Genomic DNA, 26,192 nt, shown 5'->3' on the forward strand with positions numbered 1-26,192 from the left:
ATGCACCTACTGTAGGTAGAAGTGTGCATTATTACAAGCATCATGTTAGTTTCATTATCACATGCGGAAATAACAAATTAAATTTCATTCATTTTGTACAGCAACAAAAGATAGAAATGATAACATATACATACATTTATTGCTCATTAATGAATTTTTTATGTATCAATTTAACATTACCAGCAAAGGCTAGCAGAGGCCAGAAAATTTGAATAATTATTCTCATTATTGTTACATGCACTAGATTGAGTGAAGCTGGGTAGATATTGCATGAAATAGAATCAACCGTAGTTTGCTCACAAGCATGATATTTGAAGTGTGGACTTGTAGCACAGCCACAGCAAAGAAAGTTAAAAATTATCAATCAAGAGACCACAGCTACAGAATGATATATGCACCATCCCATTTCAAGAAGCACTATTTGCAATTTACCACCTCAGAGATGATGTACAATGTCATCTGTGTTAGGAGAGGCAATATTCAGGCTTTTCTTTAAGTTTTGTCTATATCTGTCATCTGTCTTCTCACAAAATTTCTTCAAACAACAGACACACAGTCAAACCTGTCTATAGCAGCCACTCAAGGGAGACCAAACAAGTGGCTGTTAAAGACAGGTGGCCGCTATAAACAGGTCCATTAACATGGCTTTTCTCTTGGGGAAATTGTGTTTGGTGATTGAATACGGTAGGTGGCAGCTATAGTCAGGTTTGACTGCAGTTCAAATTTGTTTTGAATTTTTGAAAGGAAAATATGAAGAAATCAAAACAAAAGTGGACATCTACTCGTTAAATGTACGTGTATTTCATTTCATGTTTTATTTCTGACCTAGCATGGAATCAGAATTTCATCAAAAATTTATAACAAACAATATTGTCATATTACATTGAATTTGAGAATCCTTGTGACCACAAACCATTACTTACAAAAATGAACTGACTTTTTTAAATGATATTAACGTAACAATACATGCACCTTGGGAGAAGTAACATGCAGCCATTTGAAGTAAAAAAAAAAAAAATGCCTTGGCATAAAAGAACAAACCAACAACAGGTCAATACATTACCTATTTATGCAGATCCTCTACAGCAAGTGGTTCTCAATGATGCACAAATGATTTTTTTTTCCAATTATCCATATCATTTTTTTTTTGGTGACACTAACTAATGGTATTAACTGAGATGGGACTATCAGTGAAAACTTGTCTTAACAGTGATACCGAATATTCAAATTTTGTCTTGGTTGACTTGGCCCTACCCCCCCCCCCCAAAAAAAAAAAAAAGAAAGTGTAAAACATGATTTCAAAAAAAAGGATTTGTATAAAAAAATTCCTTCACTGAATATGACAGTGGCCCTCCATTGAATAAATTAGATCCTTCTTGATAATCTCCAAACACATAAAAAAATGTGTTTCCTCGCAATACTTAGGGATGCCAACATTTGCAAATAACAATCAGGGATGTTCCAAACAGCCAATAGGTATGAATTTTGTACTGTTACATGCATAATCACAGGCTAAAAACCATGCATACATAAGGGAGGCACATGTATTCACATTCTCTTGCAAAAATATAAAAGAGCATTTCAAATTTTCAGAGGCTTCCTGAAAATTCCAAAATCATTTCATGCCTTGAAAGACAGCTACATGTATGCAAAATTGTGAACATGGAACATTTTACATGTTGCAAATTTGCATGCAGTTTATGTGATGTAATGTCGTGTGAAAATATATCATTCTTAAGATTTTGCGATGGGTTGACAGTCCAAAACATTCATCACACGGTACCAACTGAAAAAAAAAAAAAAAACATGCACAAAAATGTCCATTCCTAACTGTAATAGTACATCATAACGTGGCTTGGTGGACTGCAGATTTCTGCACTTAAACTTCAAAATCAGGGGTCAGAGATTCTCCTGCTTTCAGGGTGCTACATGCTACCTCTGTGATTGCTCACATTTGTGTGGTTCTGTTTGAACATCCCAATGGATACACAAATAACAATTTTTGAAGAGAGGCATCACTGCATAAGTTGATTCTGTAATAAGAGTTATTTAAGAATTGTTTTACACCTAAAGCCTGCATTGAAGAATCACCAAAAATGCATTACGAAAGGAGATCAAATTTCAATACCACTGCCAGGACTCCCTTTACGATCCCTGTGTGTCCAGTAAATGTATTTCCTGGTTGTTTCGATGTCACTTACACGCATTACTCACATACACTTGTATATGTGTATATTTCAACCTTTGGTTGCTGGTCATTTGTTTATACAATAAACCATTACTCATGTCAACTGAACGAATCTGGTCCTGTCACTTATTGCCAACACCTTTTCTGTAACTCAAGTAGTAGTTCATGACTGAATATTAAAAACATAACAGAAGAAAACAAATCCTCGGATCCCCATTACCACTGGTAAAATACAGTCAGTTTTTGCTGCACTGCTCCTGGTATAAGTGTGTTCGAGTGAGTGCGGGAAAGCTGCTGCCATGCCCAAACAGCTGTCAACCAAAGCATTCTCCACTACATCTTGATGCTACAGTCCCGATGCATAGTGCGCTCCTTGGTCTGATCTTGCTCTGAGGTGAAGACATATCAGTCTTCCTTGGACAGGTCTGATGTCCACAATGTGATTGACGCTGTCACGGCAAACTGGTCAACTGCGTCTCATTGTTGAAATGACAATACGCACCAGACATGAGGACAAACGGAACACAGCGACAGGGAAATCCCCTCACTCACTCTCCACAAGAGTGCTACTCCTTAACCCTTTGTGTGCTTTGAGTGCCGGGAAACCCCAAAGTATTGTATAAATCGTCCAAAGTCCCTGACACAGAAAGGGTTAAAAAGTACAGATGGTGTCGTCATAGAGACAGGAGCCCATCATCAAGGGAAGATGATGCTGTACACGTCTCGGTAGTGCTCCACAAAGTGCACCTCAAGCCCCTCGGTGATGAAGCTGGGCAGGTCGGAGAAGTCCTTCCGGTTCTCGGCTGGCAAAATGATGCAGTCCACCCCGGCTCTCTTGGCCTGCAACACGTGAGAGAGAAACTTTTTCGTTGTTTGTTTGTTTTATTCAGACAACGGCAATATAAGATGGACTGGTGCTAGCAACACACCAGCCATCCTTGGTCATTTGCCATATGAATCTTTAATGTAAGAACAGACTTCAGGTATCAAAGGCGGCTGTAGTTCAGTGGGCAAATTGTATGTGATCTTTAGTTTTCAGACAAAGCTCTGGCACAAATAACATTGGCAAACTTAAGTGAGAGGAGTTCTTGAAGTTCTATACCAGTGATGAAACATTTCACTTTAATTATGACAATAAATGTTTTAAAAATGAAACAAAGCAGACAAACAAACAAATGTTGGGATTGTAAGAGGAACACAAATGGGACACTATACATTAGCTGCATTTGCAAGTGCCTTCCTCATTTCAGCACCTTCCCTCGTTACAAGGTACAACATCAGAAAAATGAAAATGAAAGTTGGATTGTGAAGAACTGTTCGAAATAAAGGGGACTTCTGTGAGTATTCAATATTCCTGCTACCATTAGATTGATTTGACAATAAGTAGATTGAACTTGAAATGAAATGAAACTTTTAGGATGTAATTTAGCAAGATATTTGTTCAGAAGTCTGCGGGTGTCCCTCCCCATCCTCCCCTCTTTCACCTCCCCCTCCCCCTCCCCCCCCCCCCCCCCCCCCCCCCACCCAAGGCTGAGGTATAGAGTGGTGAGGTGAGTGGCAGGTTACTCACAGCAATGGTCTTCTCCTTGATCCCGCCCACGGGGAGCACTTTGCCGGTCAGTGACACCTCCCCCGTCATGGCCACGTTCTGTCTGATTGGCCGGTTGAGGGCCAGCGAGAGGAGGGCGGACACGATGGTGCAGCCTGCGCTGGGGCCGTCCTTTGGGGTTGCACCCTAAACAGCACACAAAAGACATTGGATTTCATTGAAACATTCTGGTATATATAGGCTTCCCACAAATTTATGCAGGTATGTGAACAAGAGCATGCACATCAATGATTAAATCAACAGTGAATAAATTAGTCATATGTAGATGTCGACAAATGAAAACACAGGTAATACAGAAACGTGCATTATACACTGACACACACACACTTACAAAGCAGTTGATGATACACGATCACAAAAAAAAGAGAAAAAAATTATGTATTCACCCATCAAAGCATGAAATTAAAAATATATATACACACATTTCTTCAAATAAACACACAAGCCAAGCATCATCCATACCAAAATAATCGCTCTGACAAAAAAAAACAAAAAGTTTATCTCACATTTCCTTACTCACATGATGAAGTGTAACACAATGCCAAACACTGCACATTTCTGATTCAGCCTAACTTGGGGGTCTGCATTTTGGACTCTTCCTATGAGTTTAACTCTATAAAAAAATCAATCTCCTTAATGAAAAAAAAAAACAAACAAAAGAAGTAGCACACTACTATGTCAATGTGAAGCTGACCTCAGGGACGTGCAAATGCACATTTGCCGTTTCCAGTGACACACCGCCCTCTCCGACTGGATGGTCAAGGAGGAAGGACTTTGTGAAGGTGTAAGCGATCTCTGCACTCTCCTTCATCACGTTGCCAAGGTTACCAGTCAGCTGCATCGACCCGGTGCCCTCCCTGGAGTCTGGGCTTCCCCTCCTGGAGAGAGATGTCTCGATGTAGAGAGTGGAGCCACCTAAAAACAATGATGTGAACACACGACATTAAAGGGATGGTTCAGTATTGGTGGATGTAATGGTAAAAAAAAAAAAAAAAAAAAACATTTTTGTAATAGCACAGAGCATACCATTCTAAAAAGAATTCAAAGTTTAATTGATGAAAATCGGTTTTGGAATGACTGAGGCATCCAAAAACAGTAAAAAAAAAAAAAAAAAAAAAGAAGCGAAACAAAGTGATAGTAATTAGGAATGCTCTGTTTTGGATATCTCGGCCAATTCATTACCAATTTTCATCAAGTAAATGTTGAATTCCTCTTGAAGTTTCATGTTCTTTCATATTTCATAAGAGGTTTCTCATTATCCCACCAAAAATTGTTAGAAACCTGATGTTTGGTCTCAACTAAAACTTAACAATCTATTTAAGACAGTGGATGCACAAGAGGATGTTTTCTAGTTGCACTCAATGAAAATAAAGAAGCCACTCCCAGCATCCAAAAACACCACTGCTGGGTATGCCTGGACAAATACTCTTTCAACCCAAAGGAGAGGCTTGAGAAAATTTCAAGGACATTTTGAACTCTTACTTCTACATTTCAATACAGTGCACAAAGATTTCATGCAATCTGCTACGATGGTGGCAACAACCTGTGATGATGATTGGGCAAGTTGACAGTCGAGATCGTACAGAGTACAGATGTCTTGTTTTTATTGGTATGCATGTAGTGTGCAAGGGGCGCGTAGCTGGTATGTACGTGTACATGTACCATAAAAGCTTGGCTTCAAAGGCACAAGCAGCTAATGTGTGAACTGGCTAGCTAGTGCGCTCGTGAATGATTGAGTAAAATGGATTTCTTTTTCTATTTGGTACAGAATACAGAATAGACTGCTGTTATTCTGGACATTGTTGATGTAATTGCCCAACAGCATGTCAAAACCATGCTATAATCCTCAGAGCAAGCTCCTCTAATCATAGCAGGGAGTTGAGATCCCTCAGGCAAGGAAATACTGTATACATCGAATATTTCGCGAGGTTTTTTATTTTCATGAATTTCGCGAGTCAGGTGCTATTCGCGAAATTAAAGACACCTGAAAATATTGGCTCTGGTCCCGATGTGAATGTGACGTACACGTGTACATTTCTCTGTTCCGTACTGGACTCCACGATCGCGAATTTAACCACTCGCGAAATCGTCTGCAATTCCCAATTCGCAAAAATTTAGACTCGCGAAATATATGGCGTATACAGTACAAGCAAACAAAACAAAACAAAGCAAAACAAAACAATTATTATTTATTAGTCATTGATGAAGAATAGCTGCTGCTCGGATGCTGTTGCACGAGTGTTTCTCCAACTCCCCTCACCAAACGCCCCATCCTCCTAGACTCACTCACCCATGGCTGTCCAGGCCAGACCCATGACCACCCCCGCTGGGGTCTTCTCGTACATCCTGTCGCTGGTGAACAGCGGCTTGCCCACAAACTCGTTCAGATTGTCCGGGCAGACATTGATGGTCTCCACGCCGTCGTTGACAATCTTGTAGGCAGCTTTGCGGTAGATCTGCAAGATGTTTGAAAAGTGGTTGCTTTTAGTATTACAAACTTTGCGGCATTAACAAGTTTTGATGCTCTTCCAACAATGGCAACTTATAAAACACATGTATATGTTAAAAAAATATGTATATATTAATAACCTGAAATGGCATCTATGTGTTTGGCAGATAAAGACACAGGCAAACATTGATTGCTGCCATGATTTTTTAATCTAATTTGGGGCTGAATTCTCAAAGGGGGCTTATCTTCAACAAAAGGTGGATGTGGTGGGAAATCATCAGTGAATGTAACTGACAAACTGAACAAGGTATGAGTCTTTCCCCATCTTACAGACATGTCATTGGACAGTTGTATCTCACAGGCAATCTACATCAGTTTCAAGTCAGTGTCTCATCCTACTGGTTCATTAGGTCGAAGAAGGTGAACAGAAGTAAACCTGAAGCCTCTGTCCCGGTAAGCATAAATGCTGAATAAATGCTTTTAAACAACTGATTCCTTTTCTAATGTAATCTTGATCTAATCTCTACCATGTAACATTTTTTTTGGTAGTTTTCTGGTAGTGAATACCATTCTGATCAATACAGAGAGGTAATAAGACAAAACAAGGACGATATCCGTACCACATCATCCCTTTTCCGACCCTGAAGTTACTATCCATGATATAATCTGATTGGTAGCTGTCACAAAGTTTTGGCAACAAAACAAAAACAAAAGAGACCACCTCAAGTGATCATCCTTCTCACACACTGCAAGCAAATGGAAGGTTTGGACAACCTCACCTTTTCAATGTGCTTCTGAAGATTCCTGACTCCACTCTCTCGGCAGTAGGCCTTAATCAGTTGGTTCATGGCTTCAGATTCGATGGTCACCTGATCCCCAATCCCAGAGTTCTCCCTGGCCATTGGTACCAGGTATTGCTGAGTGGAGGAGATGAAATACATTGTACATCATTACGATAGATAATGAGAGATTCATGAATACAAGTAACACAGTACTTTTAAACGTGCTCAGCATTTTCAAATGAGCAGTTGACACTGACTATGAAATCTCCCTCAGAGCAAGATGGGGTGTGTCTTCTTCTTCTAGCATATGGCACAATGTGCCTGGTTGATTCAGTTTGATGATTATTGCTAGTAACCTTGGTCAAACCATGAAGGGTCCACATCATTTGCCTATTTTCATGAAGGGATGCTAGCATTCATTCATCAAACAAGGGTGATTCCAGTGAGCTAAAAGGGAGAAACTCACACCTCAATATGCAATGATCATTCCAAAATTGGAAAGGATGTTACATTCAATTGTCAGGACTTAAAAATTTAAGGGAGCCTCCTGTAGAACTGGGAGAATTGGAAGGGTGGGGTTCCATTTCATTAAAGGTGTTAGAATAGCCACTCTTGCTAGAACAGCAACTTCCCATAGCAACAGCCAATCAGGAAGCGGGATTTGTTACACTACCATGACACTTGCCATTCAGCAAAAAGTTAGCAACCTTTTTAACAAAATGGGGCCCGGTATGTCATTACAAGCTCAGATGAAAACAAGAGGAAATCTGATTCTCTAATAAAAATGTCTGCTCCTGTTATTTCCACTGGTAACTGCAACAACACTGGATACCCATGTCATTACGGAGTTCTGGTCACAAACGGGTAATACTAGTCTTAAAATAGCAAACAAACAAACCACATGAGACAGACACATACGCCACCTGTGAGTGGCTTAAAGTTGGACACAATTTCCTTCTCGTTTATCCCTGAGGATCAAGGTAGAGTATATTCAACACCTTGCCACATAAGGAACAAAGGCTTTTGGTCAACCAAGCTGATGCTCACCTCAGCGATGGCGACTTTTTCCTGGGCCACGTAACCCGACACATCAATCATCTCCATACGGTCCCTCAGCGGCTCCGGGATGGTGTCCACTATGTTTGCTGTACAGATGAAGAGCACCTGCAAAACACAGCCATTAGAAGTTGTCATACAAACATTGCGACAAACTGTTCAAATGTGGGGATAGCTGGCTCCTCTTTTTTTTTTTTTTCTTCCGTGCAAGCCCTCTCTTATTTACAGGGGTGTGACAGTAATTGCAGAAAAAATCTGGAACTTATGACCAAAATAAAGTCTGAAGTGCACTTAACTGTGAACATTTCAGCGCATTTGTATCTAAAAAAAAAGAAAGAAAAAAAAAAAAGAAAGAGGGTTTTGGACAGACGTAAAAACTCTGAAATCAATTAAACTGAGCTCTCACATCCCTCTATCTACTATCAAAACAGAGTCACAATAATATCATTTTAAGGTACAAGCAGCATGTTGTCACTGAAGATATCTAATTGCTAGCATAGCATGAGCTCTCACGTTCTACTCTCAACTTGGCACAACTTCTATATATCTGAAGGAGATTACAACACAAAACCAACCCATTTACTCTGGACCTTTACTATCAACAGGCACTGATCTCTTGGCAATTCAGCATCACACATTGGGTAGATTGCATCCCCTCGTTACCAGCTGCTGGCTCTAAAAGCAGGAACACACTTCCACAAGGTAGAGAAAACATCTCTTCAAGCATAAACAGACATTGTGAATGGGATGTAAATACCTTTGAGAGATCTACAGGGACATCCAGGTAGTGGTCAAGAAAGTTGGCATTCTGTTCTGGATCAAGGAGCTCCAGGAGAGCTGAGGAGGGATCGCCTTGGTAACCTCTACCAATCTTGTCGACCTGGCAAGCAGGGGCACAAAAAAAGAGGAAAATTATGATACAACGTGTAATAAGAAGAAGAATGCATGCACTAAAAAAACAACACACACACACTGAATCTCGCATTGATGAAGCTAGCATGTCATTAACATTCTCTTACTTTACTAACTGGAGATGTAGTGTCTATTTTTCATCCTACCAAACGGGGTTGAATATGCTAAACACAGAACTAAACTAGACTCAAACAGAGATGGAAAACACACCAACAAATTAGGTTTCACTCATGAAATGGGATTGAATATACTACAACAGAGATGGGTTGTGCATGCGCAAGGGGATGGGATGCACTTAGACTGAGATGGTACAAACTCATAAATGGATAGGATGTACTCGAACTACATGTGTAGGATGGAATACACTAAATAGGTTAAGGATGGGATGCACTCAGGTTGGGATGGAATACACTCATCAAGGGATGGAGCACACTCACACGGGAATAGAATACATTCAATTGGGATGAAATGTACTCATGAAGGGATAGGATGTACTCAAATCAGGATGGGATGCACACATACAGGTAATGAGTGCATGAACAGAGGATCTAAGTGCATTCAAGCATAAACAGAATGTCCTCATCAAACACACTCAGAATTCAATGTATTCAAGGAGGGATAGAATGCCCTCACACACTGCACTCAAACATTGACAGAAGGCAATTGAACACTGACAGAATGCACTCAACCCAAGAGTGAGATTTACCTCATCAATGAGAATTAGAGGATTCTCTGTCTTCACTTTCTTGAGACACTGGATGACCTTCCCAGGCATGGCTCCCACATAAGTCCGCCTTTGTGACAGAAAGAAAACACTCTTAATGACAATAATGATAACAACAACAACAACAACAACAATAACCACAGTAATCATCATCATCACCATCATCATCATCATCATCATCATCATCATCATCATCATCGTCATCATCGTCATCGTCATCATCGTCATCATCATCATCATCCTTTGGAAGCATCCTAGTCGGTAACAATTTTACAGGCACACATATGCTGATCAACCAACATGAACATTCTCATCCTACCAGGTATCTGTACCCTTTCATACTCCTGGGCAGAGAGCAGCAATGTGGCCAAAGTACCTCTTATCAGGTGTTGCAACACAATTCTTTCAGCAACATTCAGTGGAGCAGTGGTACAAATCTCACTATAAGTAGAGGCCACTACATCACAAAATTTTAGAGCTCAGACCAACAATCTCTGAAAAGTCTTTAATAAGAAGAGTGTGAGGTCTATCTTCAAACATATCAATAAAGTACTGAAACTGTACTCTTGTGTGTGAATGTGCAATGTCATGCATGATACCACTGTTATAAACTATCACTCTATGTCATATAATCTTGGTGTGGTACTTTAACAGTCTTGTTATACATGTGCGATTTGTCACATAATCAAATGACAATAACTCATATTCAAGCTTATGGGACATGTACAAGGGAAATACCACATACAATCCTTTCTGCTTTAGAAACACATTCACCTATTTAATGGAGTGATCCTTTGAAAAAAAAAAGCCATACCTGTTATATTTATTAATATACAACACCTAGAATGCACTATTTTGAAGCACTAAAGCTGGGTTTTTACTTCATTTGCAAATGGCAAATAATGTTGTGAACATGCCACATATTTACAGTTCGTACTGAAATGTATTACCTGTGTCCTTTTATTTCAGCCACATCTGTCATCCCGCCTACACTGAATCTGAAATACTGTTGAGAAGAGGAAAAAAAAAATCTAATAATCACATACTCGCCTTAGTATAGCATTTATTTCTTTTCCTTATCTTTAAGTTTCATACTTCAATCGTTTCACTTTTAAAGTTGTGTGACAACAATGTGTGTAGTTGCTATCAACTAATATTATCTTGCGGACTTGTGTATGGAAGTATGAAAGTGCGGAACTGTGCTTTATCATCTACAAGCACACTACCACCACCAAAAAAAAAAAAAAAATGCCACAATAAAATAGGACCACAGTTATGGTTTTTCACAAAACTTGCACACATACAAAAAAAAAAAGCTTCCAGAAAACCTCCTGAAAGCCTTGTGAAATAACAAATAATTATAGCATAATTATAGTAAAACCATAGCCACATAATTGATAAAGAGTGTAGCACAAATATTTGCTGAAAAAAATTAAAACACTTTACAAAATTAAGATATTGTTTGAAGTCTTACTTCTCTGTTCAGCGCCCTTGCTATTGACTTTGCTATACTTGTCTTGCCAACACCAGGAGGTCCATAGAAGCACAGGATCTTGCCTTGAGTTGACTTCTTGAGTTGACTGACAGCTATGAATTCCTGTATGCCAGGAAGAGTAGGTATATATACTAAGAAAACAAAATAACCTTAACTGTTCTGTCCATACAATAAACAATCTTCTCTTCCACACTGTCACCATTCTCAGTAATAAATGACACTATTACACAAACAATATACACTGACTGAATGAATGAGAATTAATAACAAAAACCCCGCAAACTCTCAGTTTTATGGCGATATTAAAAGTCTTTATGACCCAAGATTCTTGGCACTCCCTTTGGGGTCTTTGGCCAAGATCTGAGTAAGCAGTAAACTTTGTGCAACTAACAAGTTATTCTGTTGTTGGTGAGTAATATAACCCTCAGTCATCGGACTTCTCCAATCAGATGTGGCTATGTGGGTGAGGATCTTAAGGTAGAGCAGCAGAGAAAAAAAAATCATATTGACTCCATTGGTCTGGATTGTATACTCTTGCAATCAAGAAGTAAAGGACAAAGAGTGTAATTCAAAAAAGTAAGAGGGGTGTCTGTGGCTACTGATATCATGTGGAGTGATATCCTCTTTCATATTCATTGCTCTAGGTGAGGCCAAAGATGACTGCCGAATATCCAAAATGTTTGACCTTTAAACCTTGCTATGCTTTGTTTGCCAACTGGCATGCTGGAGTACCTTCTTCAATGATTTGTAGAGATGCCTGGAAACAAGTCTTTATTGTACAAGATCGCCTACAGCTGTGATTTCCCTCATCCCTAGTGAGTCACTCTTGTACACTTTTAATAGACATACTGCTACATCTGAATAAGCTTGCTAACTCTATAACTTGGTCAAGTTTCAGATGGGTTACTGGAAACTGATGAAAAAGCTTTGCATGTCAAGCAAAAGGCCTGGGCACAGAAAGTGTTAAAGGGACTGTACAGTTCTGGTTGAGGTAATGATTCAGCTTGTAACATTTTGCAAGATATTTAGAAACCACTCTATGAAATGTTAAAGAGCATACAATTCTAAGGGGAATCAAAAGTTTATTTGATGAAAATCAATTTTGAAATGACTGAGATATCTAAAAACAACTTAAAAGAAAGAGATCCTAATAAAAGTCCTGGCCTGTCAATTTGATTAATATCACTTTTTTGGATATCTCAGCCATTTCAAGACCAATTTTCATCAAATAAATTTTGAATCCTTGAAATTACATGCTCTTTTATATTTACACCATAGAGCTTTCTCATTATCTCATCAAAAAAACGTTGTAAACCTGACGTTAGGTCTCAACCAAAACTATATGATCCTTTTAATGGATGTTTGGCCCCTTTCTCTATACCAGAATCCTGTTTTTGACATCCTCCATGCCGTAGTGATCCTCCTCCAGCACTTCCCTCGCCTGCTTCAGCTCTAGATTCTCCTCACTCGTCAATCCCCATGGCAACGTTGTAAGCCAGTCGAGGTAGTTTCTGGTCACACTGAAATAAGAAAAACACAAATACACAAAAACAACCAAAAAAGCTTTTGATAAAGATATCATTCCATTGTGGTGCATGTAAAATGGGTGACAAGTCACTCTTTCATACTATTTTGCACTCCATTGAGATATTCTTCTTCTGTGTAGAATAAAGATTGTGAATGTCATCATTACTTTCAAATCACACTATCAACCCTTGACGAGCTTAATAGACATCAATCAAACTTTTCTAGCATGAGTTGTACAGCTTCAGTGAGTTTTAGTTCTGACCTCTACCAGAAGTGAAGCTTGATCTCTTCCTGTTTGGGTCACTGCTCTCCTAAGCATGAGCCCTTCATGTAGGCAAATTCCTCTCTAAGTTTGCTGTCAGTTTGTTGTTTAAAGATAATATAAAGTTTTGGTACCCTGAATTTCCTTGTCTTAGTTTGTGTTTCAGGTTAACCCGTTGAGGACGGACTGGTTTTGCTACAACACGCATTTCCCATGGACCCCTGCCCGAGTATACTCGGGACTCGTCCTCAACGGGTTAAAGTACCTTTCATATAACTAACAACACTGTGAGACTTACTCGCCCCAAAGTGCTCTCATGTCTTAGTAATTACGCAATAATGTTTCATACCAGAGCCGTTTACTTGTATGCGCCGCCGTACAGCAGCGAGGTAGTACACGTATTGTACAAAACCATTATTGCATGATAACTGCGACCAGCAGCCCCATACGCATAGCTAAATGGGGCTTCGCATTGTAGCATTCAGGATCATGACAGATGTAGTATCGCGGGTTATTATCAACTTAAAATATAAATATTTCTTCGATTTGAAGACTTACCAGTTAAGTTGAAGTATTGAAAACAGGTTTCGGGCAACATTTGGTTTTGCCAATAGTCCCTTTCTGTTCGAATTGATGACTGAATGTGACTCGGTCGAGAGGACCTTGGGAGAGCTACACTGAATTGACGGCCAGCGCATGCGCACACAGACATCTTATCCGTTCATGGATTTGAAATTTGTGTGCATGTGATGAGCGGGCTGCTGGTCGCTATGCGTATGGGGCTGCTGGTCGCAGTTAATTTCATGATTACTAAGACATGAGAGCACTTTGGGGCGAGTAAGTCTCACAGTGTTAGTTATATGAAAGGTACTTTAACCTGAAACACAAACTAAGACAAGGAAATTCAGGGAAACTTTTGAGGTACCAAACCTTTATATTATCTTTAACTATCGCTTTGTTCATATCTCTACTGTATCTCTTTTTATAACTTCTCTTCAAGCAACAAGTCTACATAATCTACAGCTAATATCAGTGACATCACAATTCTGACCAGACGGTCACAGGGACGTTATTAGTGGGATAATAAACGACTATACCTACAACCCCTACTATCTAAACATAGAAATGTGTGGAGCATATTCACTAAATATGACGTGTATAGATAAATTTTCACTCCGCATCAAGGTCTGTCAAATACACTGAGAGACAAGGAAAAGTAGAAATTACGCGGTGCGTAACATATGTCCCCGCCGGAAGTAGCATTTTGTAACAAAATGTGCAATATAGGTCAAAAAATCAAGGTCAAAGGTCAAAGAAGTCAAAGGTCAAAATTCTGTGTAGAAGTTTTGAAGCCCTCACCTAGTGCCATCACATAAAGCAAACGGAATCGAAATCGGGTTAGAAATGGCGAAGGAGTAGCATTTTGTAGCCAATGTACAATATGGGTCAAAAATCAAGGTCAAAGGTCAAAGAAGACAAAGGTCAAAATTCTGTGTAGAAGTTTTGAAGCCCTCACCTAGTGCTATCACATAAAGCAAACGGAATCGAAATCGGGTTAGAAATGGCGAAGGAGTAGCATTCTGTAGCAAAATGCACAATATAGGTCAAAAATCAAGGTCAAAGGTCATAGAAGTCAAAGGTCAAAATTCTGTGTAGAAGTTTTGAAGCCCTCAACTAGTGCCATCATATAAAGCAAACAGAATTGAAATCGGGTTAAAAATGGCGAAGGAGTAGCATTTCGTAGCAAAATGTGCAATATAGGTCAAAAATCAAGGTCAAAGGTCAAAGAAGTCAAAGGTCAAAATTCTGTGTAGAAGTTTTGAAGCCCTCACCTAGTGCCATCACATAAAGCAAACGGAATCGAAATCGGGTTAGAAATGGCGAAGGAGTAGCATTTTGTAGCAAAATGTACAATATAGGTCAAAGGTCAAGGTCAAAGGTCACGACTGAAATTCTGTGTAGAAGTTTCAAAGCTCCCATGTAGTGCTATCATATAAAGCAAACAGAATCAAAATTGGCTCATAAATGACAGAGAAGTAGCAAATTGAAGATTTTGATCACACACGGACGCACACACGGACACACGGACGGACGGACGGACACACGGACGGACGGACGGACGGACGGACGGACGGACGGACGGACACACGGACACACACACGTACGGAGCCCGTTTCATAGTCCCCTGCTCGAACTCGTTCGGCGGGGACAATAAAGAGGAATATTTGATGAGATAATTTTACCAAGTCCCATTCCTTTCATTTTTTTTTTCATTTTTTTTTTTAGACCTGATGAAATGAAAGACCAGACACAAAGAAATTTCAGTGGTTCCATGCTGATCATTATAACAAGGTTTCCCTCTGAATATGGTGTTTAACTTTGATCTCTGTGCAAAATATTTACCTCCAAAATTTTCAGCTGATAATGCTACAGCCTTCATGACCATGAGCTGACATTTTAGAAGTAAATATCTTATTTTGAGGTCAAAAGTTCTAACATCAATTTCAGATGAATTTCCAGTACAGATGAGCTTCTACTCAAAGGATCTCCTCAAGTTTTGTGCGCTTTGATGCTGTTGATGGTTTTTCAGTCTCAATTCACCTGAATTCTGAGGAATGGTTGTCCAGGAAGGAAAGTTTGTTCATTTCTTCATCAATCACATCCATCACTGGCTTTGGCACTGTCTTATCCTGAGCACAGAGAGAGGAATGAAGGACATATCACTGTCAATTCACTCATTACACTGAATACAATAACAAAATTAAAAGGCATTGCAAGCTTCCAAATTTAATGCTCTTCTTTGCTTGGAAAGCTAGCACCTGATTCCGCATGAAATATATCTATGATATGCTGGCATATTTGTAGCACTCCTGCAATCAAGTTTGTATGATGTATACTACTGGGCATGATGAACTCCTACGTGCCATACACATTCTTCAAATTTGAGTGTTGAATAAAGCCATTGCCATGCTGTAAATATTGTACATGCTCTTCCATCTGAATGGAGGCAATTTGCTTTAAAGGGACTGTACAGTACTGGTTGAGGTGGGGATTCATGTTTTGAACATTCCTAAGTGATGTAATGAGAAATCTCTTATGAAATATGAAAGAGCATGTAATTTTAAGAAGAATTCGATGTTTATTTGATGAAAATTGGTTTTCAAATGGCTGAGATATCAAAAAAAAAGATAATAATTAAAGGCGACAGGCACGCCTTTTATTAGGATCTCTTTGTTTCACCTTGTTTTTGGATATCTCAGCCATTCCAAAACCGACTTTCATCAAAAAAACTTTTGATACCCCTTAGAATTGCTTGCTCTTTGACATCTCATAGAGTGGTTTCTGAATATTTCGCAAAACGTTAAAAGCTAGATCCTCACCTCAACCAGAACTGTACACATCCTTTAAGGCAACATCATGACATGTTATCTCCTTTTTTGGGGGGGAGGGGTTGAGTTTCACTTATTCAAATAGTCTAAATTGTCTGATTTTCTTCTTTTTTTTGTCTTAATATTCTTCAACATGCAGTTGCTTTTTTCCATGCTGTCAAGATTTTTGTTTCTATCTGGCTGGGCACACACACACATCGAGTGCACACAAGTATGGAATGATGGTCAATATGAAAAGGCAGAAAACAGTGATGGCAAATGACCTTTAACCTCTCGCGAAACTTCTCTTCAATGGCATCCTTGTCGTCCTTCTCCAGACCCAGCTCCTTCTTGATGATCTTCAGCTGTTCCTGCAGCATGTACTTCCTGTGAGCCGACTTGACCTTGTCCTCAACCTTGACCATTTAGACATGCATAAACAAACACACACAATAAAAGACAAACAGACCAAACAAGACTGATTAGTGTAACATAATTAAAGTTGGGCTCTTGACTGCTGCAATGTCTTGGCAAACAAACTACTTGCCAGTGAACAAGGTAGAGTACCAGACTGATGTGAACTGCAGCGATACTGTCAAGTTTCTTACCAGAGCTTCATACAGCTTCCATACATAAGGAACCCTGACATAACAAACTGCAACAAGAAGTTCTTTTAACAGGGACCTTGTCATGGTCATTATTTTCTGCTAATAGCATCCAATTTATCTCCTGAGCTACAGTTCTCAAGACTAGCCATACCAAACAGTAAGCTACAATGGCTGCACTCTCATCACAAGCAAGCAGAAGAAGAAGAAAAAAAAAATACAAATACATACACATATTTAATGCACTACTCTCCCTTCGTTTGAAAAAATAGCATGAAATATTAAATGTTGCAACTGATTGACAAATTGCCCTACATCATTTACATCAACGTAAATGATGTAGGGCAATTTGTCAATCAGTTGCAATGAAAACATCTCAACGGAAGAATTTCATGAATATGAATAACATCTAACGTGTTACATCGCATAAGTAATAATTGATGTAGTTGTTTTCACAAGCCTGCATCATGGAAATGACTTGCTGAATAATTCATGAGCATATGCAAATGAAGGCAAAGTGCTTAGAGCCCAGGGTTTTCACTCATAGCTCACCTCTTTCCCAAGCCTCTGCTGCAGTTTGCTCAACTCATACTCTTTCTTCAGGAGGTTCAAGGCGAGGAGGAGGCGGTTCGGAATCTGTCGTCAATCAAACATAGAGCACATCAGAACATTGTGGCAGCAAGATGTCCACAAAGAGAACTGCACATGTACCGAAGAACACACATCTTACATACAGCACTTCCACAAACTCATCAGATCCCTCTCCCTGTGGCATTTTGATTGCTGCTAACGTTGTCTTCACTGTTGACTACTGCAGACAATCTACTGTTGTTGTCGAACTAAAGCATACAAACCATTCTCCCAAGTACTTTCTAGAAGCTAATGATTTGGTGATGTAGATAAAAATTAGCTTTTACTTGTACAACAACAATAAAAATGATACCTCAAAGATAAGAAAATAATCATAAATACATATTTGAACTGACAAGATGTTGACATTGACACATGCTACCTGCAATGACCAAATAGCATGCTGCTGGGGGAAAAAAAATTGTTGTTCACACCAATGGTAAAGGTGCAGATACTTTGAAATGGCTGAACACACACACACATACATACACAAAATGTCAGGTTTTCCTTCTTTGACAACTTTCTAGTAATAAGGGCAGAAATCAAAATATATTTTGGTAGAACTTTTGTGCCTCGAAATGGCATCAAACTTACATCAGTCTCTTCCAGAACTTCCTGAAGTTCATGTGCTTCAGCCCCTGTTAGTGCAGCACCTGATTTAAACAAATGTTAGCAATGTCAGATACAAAGTAAAAGCACGACATGTGAAGATATAGAAAACAAGATAAACTAGAATTATTGACACATGGACCCATAATATTAATCATGCTGCCTCCATCAAATCAAAAACATTCAGCACATCATAATCATTAAACTTTAGGCATTTTTTTTTTTAAATCAGCTACATGTCAGTGCACAACATATTTCACGAGAATCAAAAATCATCAGATAGTCAGTCTACAAGTGGATCAGAAGCAGGCATTGCAAGAGAATAAACAAACAGTTGACTAAATAAAGAATACATCTTTGTTAAAGAAAAAAAAAGTACAAGTGCAGTAGCTCACTTGCCTACTTCCAAATTTCAAAGTTCATGACAGTTTCAAAATTGGATAAGTGTGTCCGTATGCAATTGTGAATCAATCCACACTACTTACATGCTGTATCTCGAACAAACTTTACTGCAGAGCTGTTGATATTTTGAAATGTTGGTCTACTATCAACTTCCTTTGGAAAATTTTTGTTTGCTATTAGAAGTGAAGAAAAAGTAAATTTATCATCGAAAAGTTTGACAAATGATGTTTGATGACCTAATCAGGTCGTCATGATGATAGGTTGAATATCCTAATAAAGATCACTCACCTAAGTCGCTCAGATACACAGGATTGTCAATAACCCTCTGGCCTGCCTGGATCATCTGAGCTACTGATTCTCTTTAACACAAAAGACAAAAACTTTGTTTTTCACAAATATGAAGAAGATCTTTGTTCTCTTTTTTTTTTAAACAAAATAAACCAAGTTTTCAAAAAATTGTAACAGATAGGACACAACTGCATAGAATTATTTAACAGATCTGCACAATTGTGACATTGAGAGTCACACAGTCAATCAAAATATTGAAGATGGTACTATTTCCATGTCAGAACTCTAAATCACTATAGGCTCGTAAGACAAACAAACAAACAAAACAAGACACACACATTCATACAATGTGCAATGAAGTGACAATGACGACTATGTCTCTGAAAAATTACTCTTTGGAATATACTTCAATTGTTTACATTCTAAAAATAGTCACTGACTTAATAATGAACAGCAATTATTGCTTCTATTCTAGAAATACTGTACACTCTAATTCCACTGTACTCTAACAATTTTTATGCATATTGGGTACTAAATAAAGCCTATACATGTAATACTAAAGACATATGTACTATCCGACCATTGCCTTTCCATTATACACAGAACACGAAACACCTCTTTATCAACACCCATACCGGTCATTTGTTGATCATCAACATAAGATGCAGCTTCCTCAAAAAACTGTGGTACGTTTTTGCTAATCTCATTTACAATCTAATTGCCAATAATGTACGGTAGCTTTGGCGATGTTCATTCAGGACAGCATATCTACCAATGCAGAGTATTATGTTGTTGAAAAATCTAAATTGTGTTCACCTGTACAGAGGATTCATTGCGATAATATCCCGTATCGTCTTCACCACCTCCCCTGTCAGAGCCTGGGGATGAAACAAGTTTGTGAGAAAAAGAATGAAGAGAAGAACTATGTGTTGTTTCTAAAACATCTAAAGATTATGAGAAGTGATGTATTCTAAATGTATTCATAAAAGGTTACCCCAGCAACTTAGTGCTACATGCAATCATGCCATATTACCACTGAACAGAAATTGTGAATATTGCATCAATCATGACATCAGCACTGGAAAAGTTACCAGTAATAGCACAAACAATAATGAATCTGTATGCACTTCACAGCACTGATATACTGACTTGTTAAAGAGCAAAGCTACTTGATCCTTGGAACAAGTGGATGGAGAAGAAAATGTATGCGTGGAAACTGCTCAACGGACATACAATGCATACCTGTTTACAGGTCACACTGTATAGTAAGTACTGGTAAACAGTCTACATATATAGAGCAACTCCCACCTGCAGTCATGCCCTACTCACAATCAAGAAAATCTTGGTTTTCCAAGCTTCTCTACTCTTAGATATGTGCAGTACGCGATGGCTTGTGATTTGTGCTCTGCAACACTTTTTCGCTTGACTGGTAATCAATTTCTGTCATACCACAGGAATATCTTTTGACATCTAGGACTTACATCTCCACTCTACTTCTTGTGTGTGGCTGATTATTCTTTTCTTTCTTGGGGTGGATTAGATTTTCATTCCCATATACTGTAAACGTCCACACTTGCGCGCGGTGAATTTTTCGCACTGAGCGGCTCAAAAACAAATTCCTGGGTTCTTGAATTCGCGCTGCACTATTGTGAACCCAGTCAAAATGTGCAGAGAAAACAGTGAAGATGTTCTCGCGGGGTTTAGAATTCCTACCATCCTAAAGTAGTGCGAAATGTGTGGAAAATTAAAGGGAAGGTAAACCCAAAGAGCAATGTGGATTGAGTGAAAGCAGCAACATTAGTAGAACACATCAGTGAAAGTTTGAGAAAAATCGGACAATCGATGCAAAAGTTATGAATTTTTAAAGTTTTGGTGTTGGAACCAATCACTGTTTTCTGCCTTTTCATATTGACCATCATTCCATACTTGTGTGCACTCGATGTGTGTGTGTGCCCAGCCAGATAGAAACAAAAATCTTGACAGCATGGAAAAAAGCAACTGCATGTTGAAGAATATTAAGACAAAAAAAAGAAGAAAATCAGACAATTTAGACTATTTGAATAAGTGAAACTCAACCCCTCCCCCCAAAAAAAGGAGATAACATGTCATGATGTTGCCTTAAAGGATGTGTACAGTTCTGGTTGAGGTGAGGATCTAGCTTTTAACGTTTTGCGAAATATTCAGAAACCACTCTATGAGATGTCAAAGAGCAAGCAATTCTAAGGGGTATCAAAAGTTTTTTTGATGAAAGTCGGTTTTGGAATGGCTGAGATATCCAAAAACAAGGTGAAACAAAGAGATCCTAATAAAAGGCGTGCCTGTCGCCTTTAATTATTATCTTTTTTTTTGATATCTCAGCCATTTGAAAACCAATTTTCATCAAATAAACATCGAATTCTTCTTAAAATTACATGCTCTTTCATATTTCATAAGAGATTTCTCATTACATCACTTAGGAATGTTCAAAACATGAATCCCCACCTCAACCAGTACTGTACAGTCCCTTTAAAGCAAATTGCCTCCATTCAGATGGAAGAGCATGTACAATATTTACAGCATGGCAATGGCTTTATTCAACACTCAAATTTGAAGAATGTGTATGGCACGTAGGAGTTCATCATGCCCAGTAGTATACATCATACAAACTTGATTGCAGGAGTGCTACAAATATGCCAGCATATCATAGATATATTTCATGCGGAATCAGGTGCTAGCTTTCCAAGCAAAGAAGAGCATTAAATTTGGAAGCTTGCAATGCCTTTTAATTTTGTTATTGTATTCAGTGTAATGAGTGAATTGACAGTGATATGTCCTTCATTCCTCTCTCTGTGCTCAGGATAAGACAGTGCCAAAGCCAGTGATGGATGTGATTGATGAAGAAATGAACAAACTTTCCTTCCTGGACAACCATTCCTCAGAATTCAGGTGAATTGAGACTGAAAAACCATCAACAGCATCAAAGCGCACAAAACTTGAGGAGATCCTTTGAGTAGAAGCTCATCTGACTACTAGAGGATATGACGTATGAGTGGACAACAATACAAAGAAAATATAAAGGATATTCAACAAAAATTCACTTTTCTAGAATCATGAAAGAGCAGTGGACCAACCGCTTTCAGAAAGCAGGGGGAATAATTGCTACCCTTAACATATGTCAATATCAAGTTGATGGAATTTGTAATTTTCATGAAAAATGGATTTTTGTAGTATTTTCTTTATATTTTCTTGATATTGTAGTCCACTCATACGTCATAACCTCTAGTAGTCTCCTCATCCAGCGGTTCCAACACCAAAACTTTAAAAATTCATAACTTTTGCATCGATTGTTCGATTTTCTTCAAACTTTCACTGATGTGTTCTACTAATGTTGCTGCTTTCACTCAATCCACATTGTTCTTGGGGTTTATCTTCCCTTTAATGTACCATGAAAATTTGTGTGTTTTTCAGTACATGACCTGGAATTGTCTCTCCCTTATCATTTTCAATGAAATTCTTTATGTCATATCTTGTGAGAGAAACTCTTCATGTCTGGGCTACCTGTCCATGGTGGGAGCATCATCGGCTCATTATATATATATGTTTGCTTTACTGATCAATGTCGCCGTGGGTGAACTACCAATCACAGTCGCGTACCTTCACTTCTTCAGTGGTCTTGAAGGAGGCGTGTTCCACATTCTCCACCTCCACCATGAGGACTTGGTCCAGCTCCTGGTCTAGCTCTTGGTCCAGTTCCTGCTCCCGCTCCCCTGCTTCTTCTTGCTCCACGCGGGCCTCACCCGTCTCACTATCAACAGGCTGCTCAAGTGTATCGGTCCCTTCACTCACAGCTTCAGTATCTGAGGAGTCCTCTGCCACACCTGTGATTCTTATCCTTTTTTTTTTTCCAGGAAGAAAATAAAATTTGTTGGTCAAAACGGCAGAAGGGCATACAAGTAGTTTTGCACAGAGCGATTGATCCCGATGCACTTTTGTTTCTCAACTGGAAATGCACGAAACAGTTGTAGAAAAAAAAAAGTTCAGGCAAATCTGTTCAAATTGATATTTCAATGGAGTGCTGGATCATATCAGTAAGGAACACAGCCACAAGATGTGACACTGTGTGTGGCATCCTGTCTTTGTGTTCAAAAAAGAAATAAATATGAAATAGAAAGTTCACTTTGAAGACAAACGTACTAACAAAAGCTGTGAGGAAGTGGAGGCATACTGTAAACACTGCATAATCTAGCAGTCATAGGATTTCTTTTGAGCAAACTCAAATAATTCTTCTTCACCACTACATTGTTTTGAAGGAAATACAAAATAGTCCCATTAAATCCATCCTTGCTCATATAAAGACAGATATACCTGTATTTGCATGTACCTGAACATATTTGTTCACATTTGCAAAAGAGTTTGACACAGGCAGATTTGCCTCCCAAATAGTATGAATGCAGAGTCACATATAATGAACTATTATTAAGCTACATAAAATGTGGCTCTCAGATACATAGTATACAGTGACTAGATGCAAACATGTAAGAACAGGAATGCCTAGATCCATACATATGCAGTTACTGTAGATAGATAATACTGTAATCAAATCTAATGACATAGTAAATACCATTGAATCCCTTAAAAGCCCACCAGCACCATAAATACAGCATTAAACCGTTGAGGACGAGTCCCGAGTATACTCGGGCAAGTGTCTATGGGAAGTGCGTGTTGTAGCAAAATCAAACCGTCCTCAACGGGTTAAACTCCTTAGACCAGAGTGAGCAGACATACTCACCTGCGGTGCCCCATCAGTACGAGACGGAGTCGGTCCCCTAGATCTTGCATCTCATGAATTTGGACGAAGGTTCCCACGGAATAGACAGAGTCCAGACTGGGCACCACCTCCATCTCATCACTATAAGAAGTAAAGAGACAGTATTTTACAGGAGTAGCACGAGATCTATGAGAGTGCATATCTAGCTCAATATGAAATTCCTTGGGAATATGACATCAACATGTTTACTTTTCTATTTAAACAATCCTATAAAGTAATTTGTTTCCTTAATTGTTGTCTCCCACCACAAATTGGATATTTCAATTAAAAGTGAATAAAATATGTAGGCCTACTTTTTATTGAATTAAAAAAGTTTTTTTTTTTTTTTCTAAGCTATTGAAACAATCAACATCACTAGACCAAATATCAATTTCAAGATTTTTTATGCTATAAAACTACTTCATAGGGGTTTGAAAAAAAAATAACAAAATGATAGCCCTCAATTATACTTTTCCTTTGTTATTGTACACATCATGCAATTTTAAAACATCATGGTACACGAGCCTACTTGTAACATTTTATACTAAAAAGGCCATTTCATTTTGTGATTTTTTTTAAACTGGCATTGTAGAGTAAATGCCCTTGCTGGCTGCAAAATTACTAAGATATCTAAAATGAATACAATATTAATGCTCAAGTACTTTTTTTGTGAATTTGTATTTTCTTTATGGATACATCCCCTATCTAAGCACCTAGACTTTAAATCACAGAGTATTTTACTGTGCTGTTCCATGCTGACTGGACTTCAAAACCTGGCAAGACCCGCATTTGTTCGGAAAACAGTTCTGTTCGACTGTACTTACTGGTCATCTTTTCTCAGAAAAACACCAGCATATGGCTGAGCTAATCTTGTCTTTCTCCTCAGAATTTCAATCAGTGGCTTATTGGTCACCTGTATTGTGAAAAAAAAAAACAAAGCATAACAATCAATCAGGTAAAGCATGCTCTGAAAATTGAGGCAGGGCACTAACTATTCTTGCTTCTAGTCATATCATACAATATTACAGAAATGACAAAAAGTTCTGAGATGTCAATAGCAGTGTCCTTAGATAACACACTTTTCAGTCATCTTAGAAAATATTTTAATCACCTGACTTGGTTTTGTTATCCTCCTGCATGAAAACAAACAGAAAAGAAAGTTGATTAGATAATGTGGAAATATCCACTCTTGCAGAGATATGGGCCAGAAATCTCTGGAAAATTGCCCTGATTAAAAAATGAAAGTGCCAATATAAATGCACAGCTAGCAAAGAATTTCACATGTTATCAATAAGATGACTTGGTATGCCAGCAGCTAATGTTGCACAGATGGTACAATCCATGAATAATCCAGAAATTTTTATGAATTTTTTAAGTATTTTTTTTTTCATCTTCTGGCAAATCGGGTCAGTTAAATTGGGAGTTCAAGCTGCGCATATTTGAGGTTTGCATACACACACTTAAGTGCATACTCTGCTGTTTGAGCTGTGCAGCAAGAAACTGATGAGGTAAAATCAAGGCTCCTTTATCACTGGGAAATTGGGTGATTTTCAGCATACTTTGTATTGATGGAAATGACCTGCTCGATGAAGGTCTGTGCTTTCTGCATGCTTTCTTGTTTAAAGATAATTTTGACTCTTCACAAGACATTGTTGACCTTGCAGCATCCTAAAGAGCTTTGTTTAGAATAGAAGTCTGTATCTAAACTAGTGTTTACCACATGAAACACAGCTGAATTCTCATTCTAAACATTTTTTAATGATGTAATTTATTCGACCTTAGTCAATTCAATGATACAAACCTCAATGATCTTGATGAATTTAGGAAAGACAGGGTTTCTTGGCACTGCAATGAGAGGAAGTGGCGTCAACTCCTCAGGTATTGTCATGGGTGTAAGAGAGACCATGGGCGGTGTAGGAGGGTAAGCACCCCCTTCTCCACTGCCATTGCCCCCTGCTGGACTCCCACCACCTCCACTGTCTCCTACCCCTCCAGCTGCCCCTCCATCCCCATCGCCTTCCCCTACACCGCGTCCACTGCCATCACCATCATTTCGGTCGCCACTCCACTTCCAAATTGTACGAACTCTATTCTGCGAGCTACTCAGTCCATTTTTCAGTGTTCTCTGAATGTAACACGATTCAATGTTACTGAGACTAGCGAGCCATCGACTTGTTAGCTGCTTGTGTCGAACAGATCCTGAGATGGCAGAGTTTAAAAGGGTACATTTACGTCGGCATGACTCAGGCCCGCGACACGGATGATTGACCGGCACAGTCAGAGCAGTGTTCCCGGCTGCGCTGGCGTGGGTTCGTCTCAAAGGGACGGTCGACGATTGCAACAGCTTTGTTTGAACATTGTTGTTATAACGAGGAATTGTCGATAAAGACTTTGCACGCAAGGCTCCAAACCTGCAGTAAGACATCCTCACAAAGGTACACTATCTTTTCTGCCGCTGAAACAAAATATTTCTCGACCACCGACGGCAATTTCCGTTGCA

At 38.8% G+C, this 26,192-nt stretch overlaps 1 protein-coding gene across 1 annotated transcript; it reads right to left on the reverse strand.

Annotated features, from left to right (window-relative positions):
* Positions 1-150: 150 nt before the first annotated feature.
* On the reverse strand, positions 151-26,192 carry LOC140230550 (lon protease homolog, mitochondrial-like). Its single transcript, XM_072310695.1, has 21 exons — positions 25,494-26,192; positions 24,517-24,605; positions 23,675-23,794; positions 22,540-22,777; positions 19,723-19,784; positions 18,907-18,977; positions 18,202-18,260; positions 17,530-17,613; positions 16,657-16,788; positions 15,606-15,694; positions 12,597-12,735; positions 11,195-11,317; positions 10,671-10,726; positions 9,703-9,790; positions 8,842-8,964; positions 8,076-8,192; positions 7,026-7,163; positions 6,088-6,253; positions 4,492-4,712; positions 3,759-3,923; positions 151-3,028 (listed from the first exon to the last, which is right to left on the reverse strand). The coding sequence occupies exons 1-21, from the start codon at positions 26,115-26,117 to the stop codon at positions 2,885-2,887; spliced, it is 3,048 nt and encodes a 1,015-aa protein (XP_072166796.1). The 5' UTR covers positions 26,118-26,192; the 3' UTR covers positions 151-2,884.

The sequence above is a fragment of the Diadema setosum genome, chromosome 7, assembly GCF_964275005.1.
Source record: "Diadema setosum chromosome 7, eeDiaSeto1, whole genome shotgun sequence".
Lineage (NCBI taxonomy): Eukaryota > Metazoa > Echinodermata > Echinoidea > Diadematoida > Diadematidae > Diadema > Diadema setosum.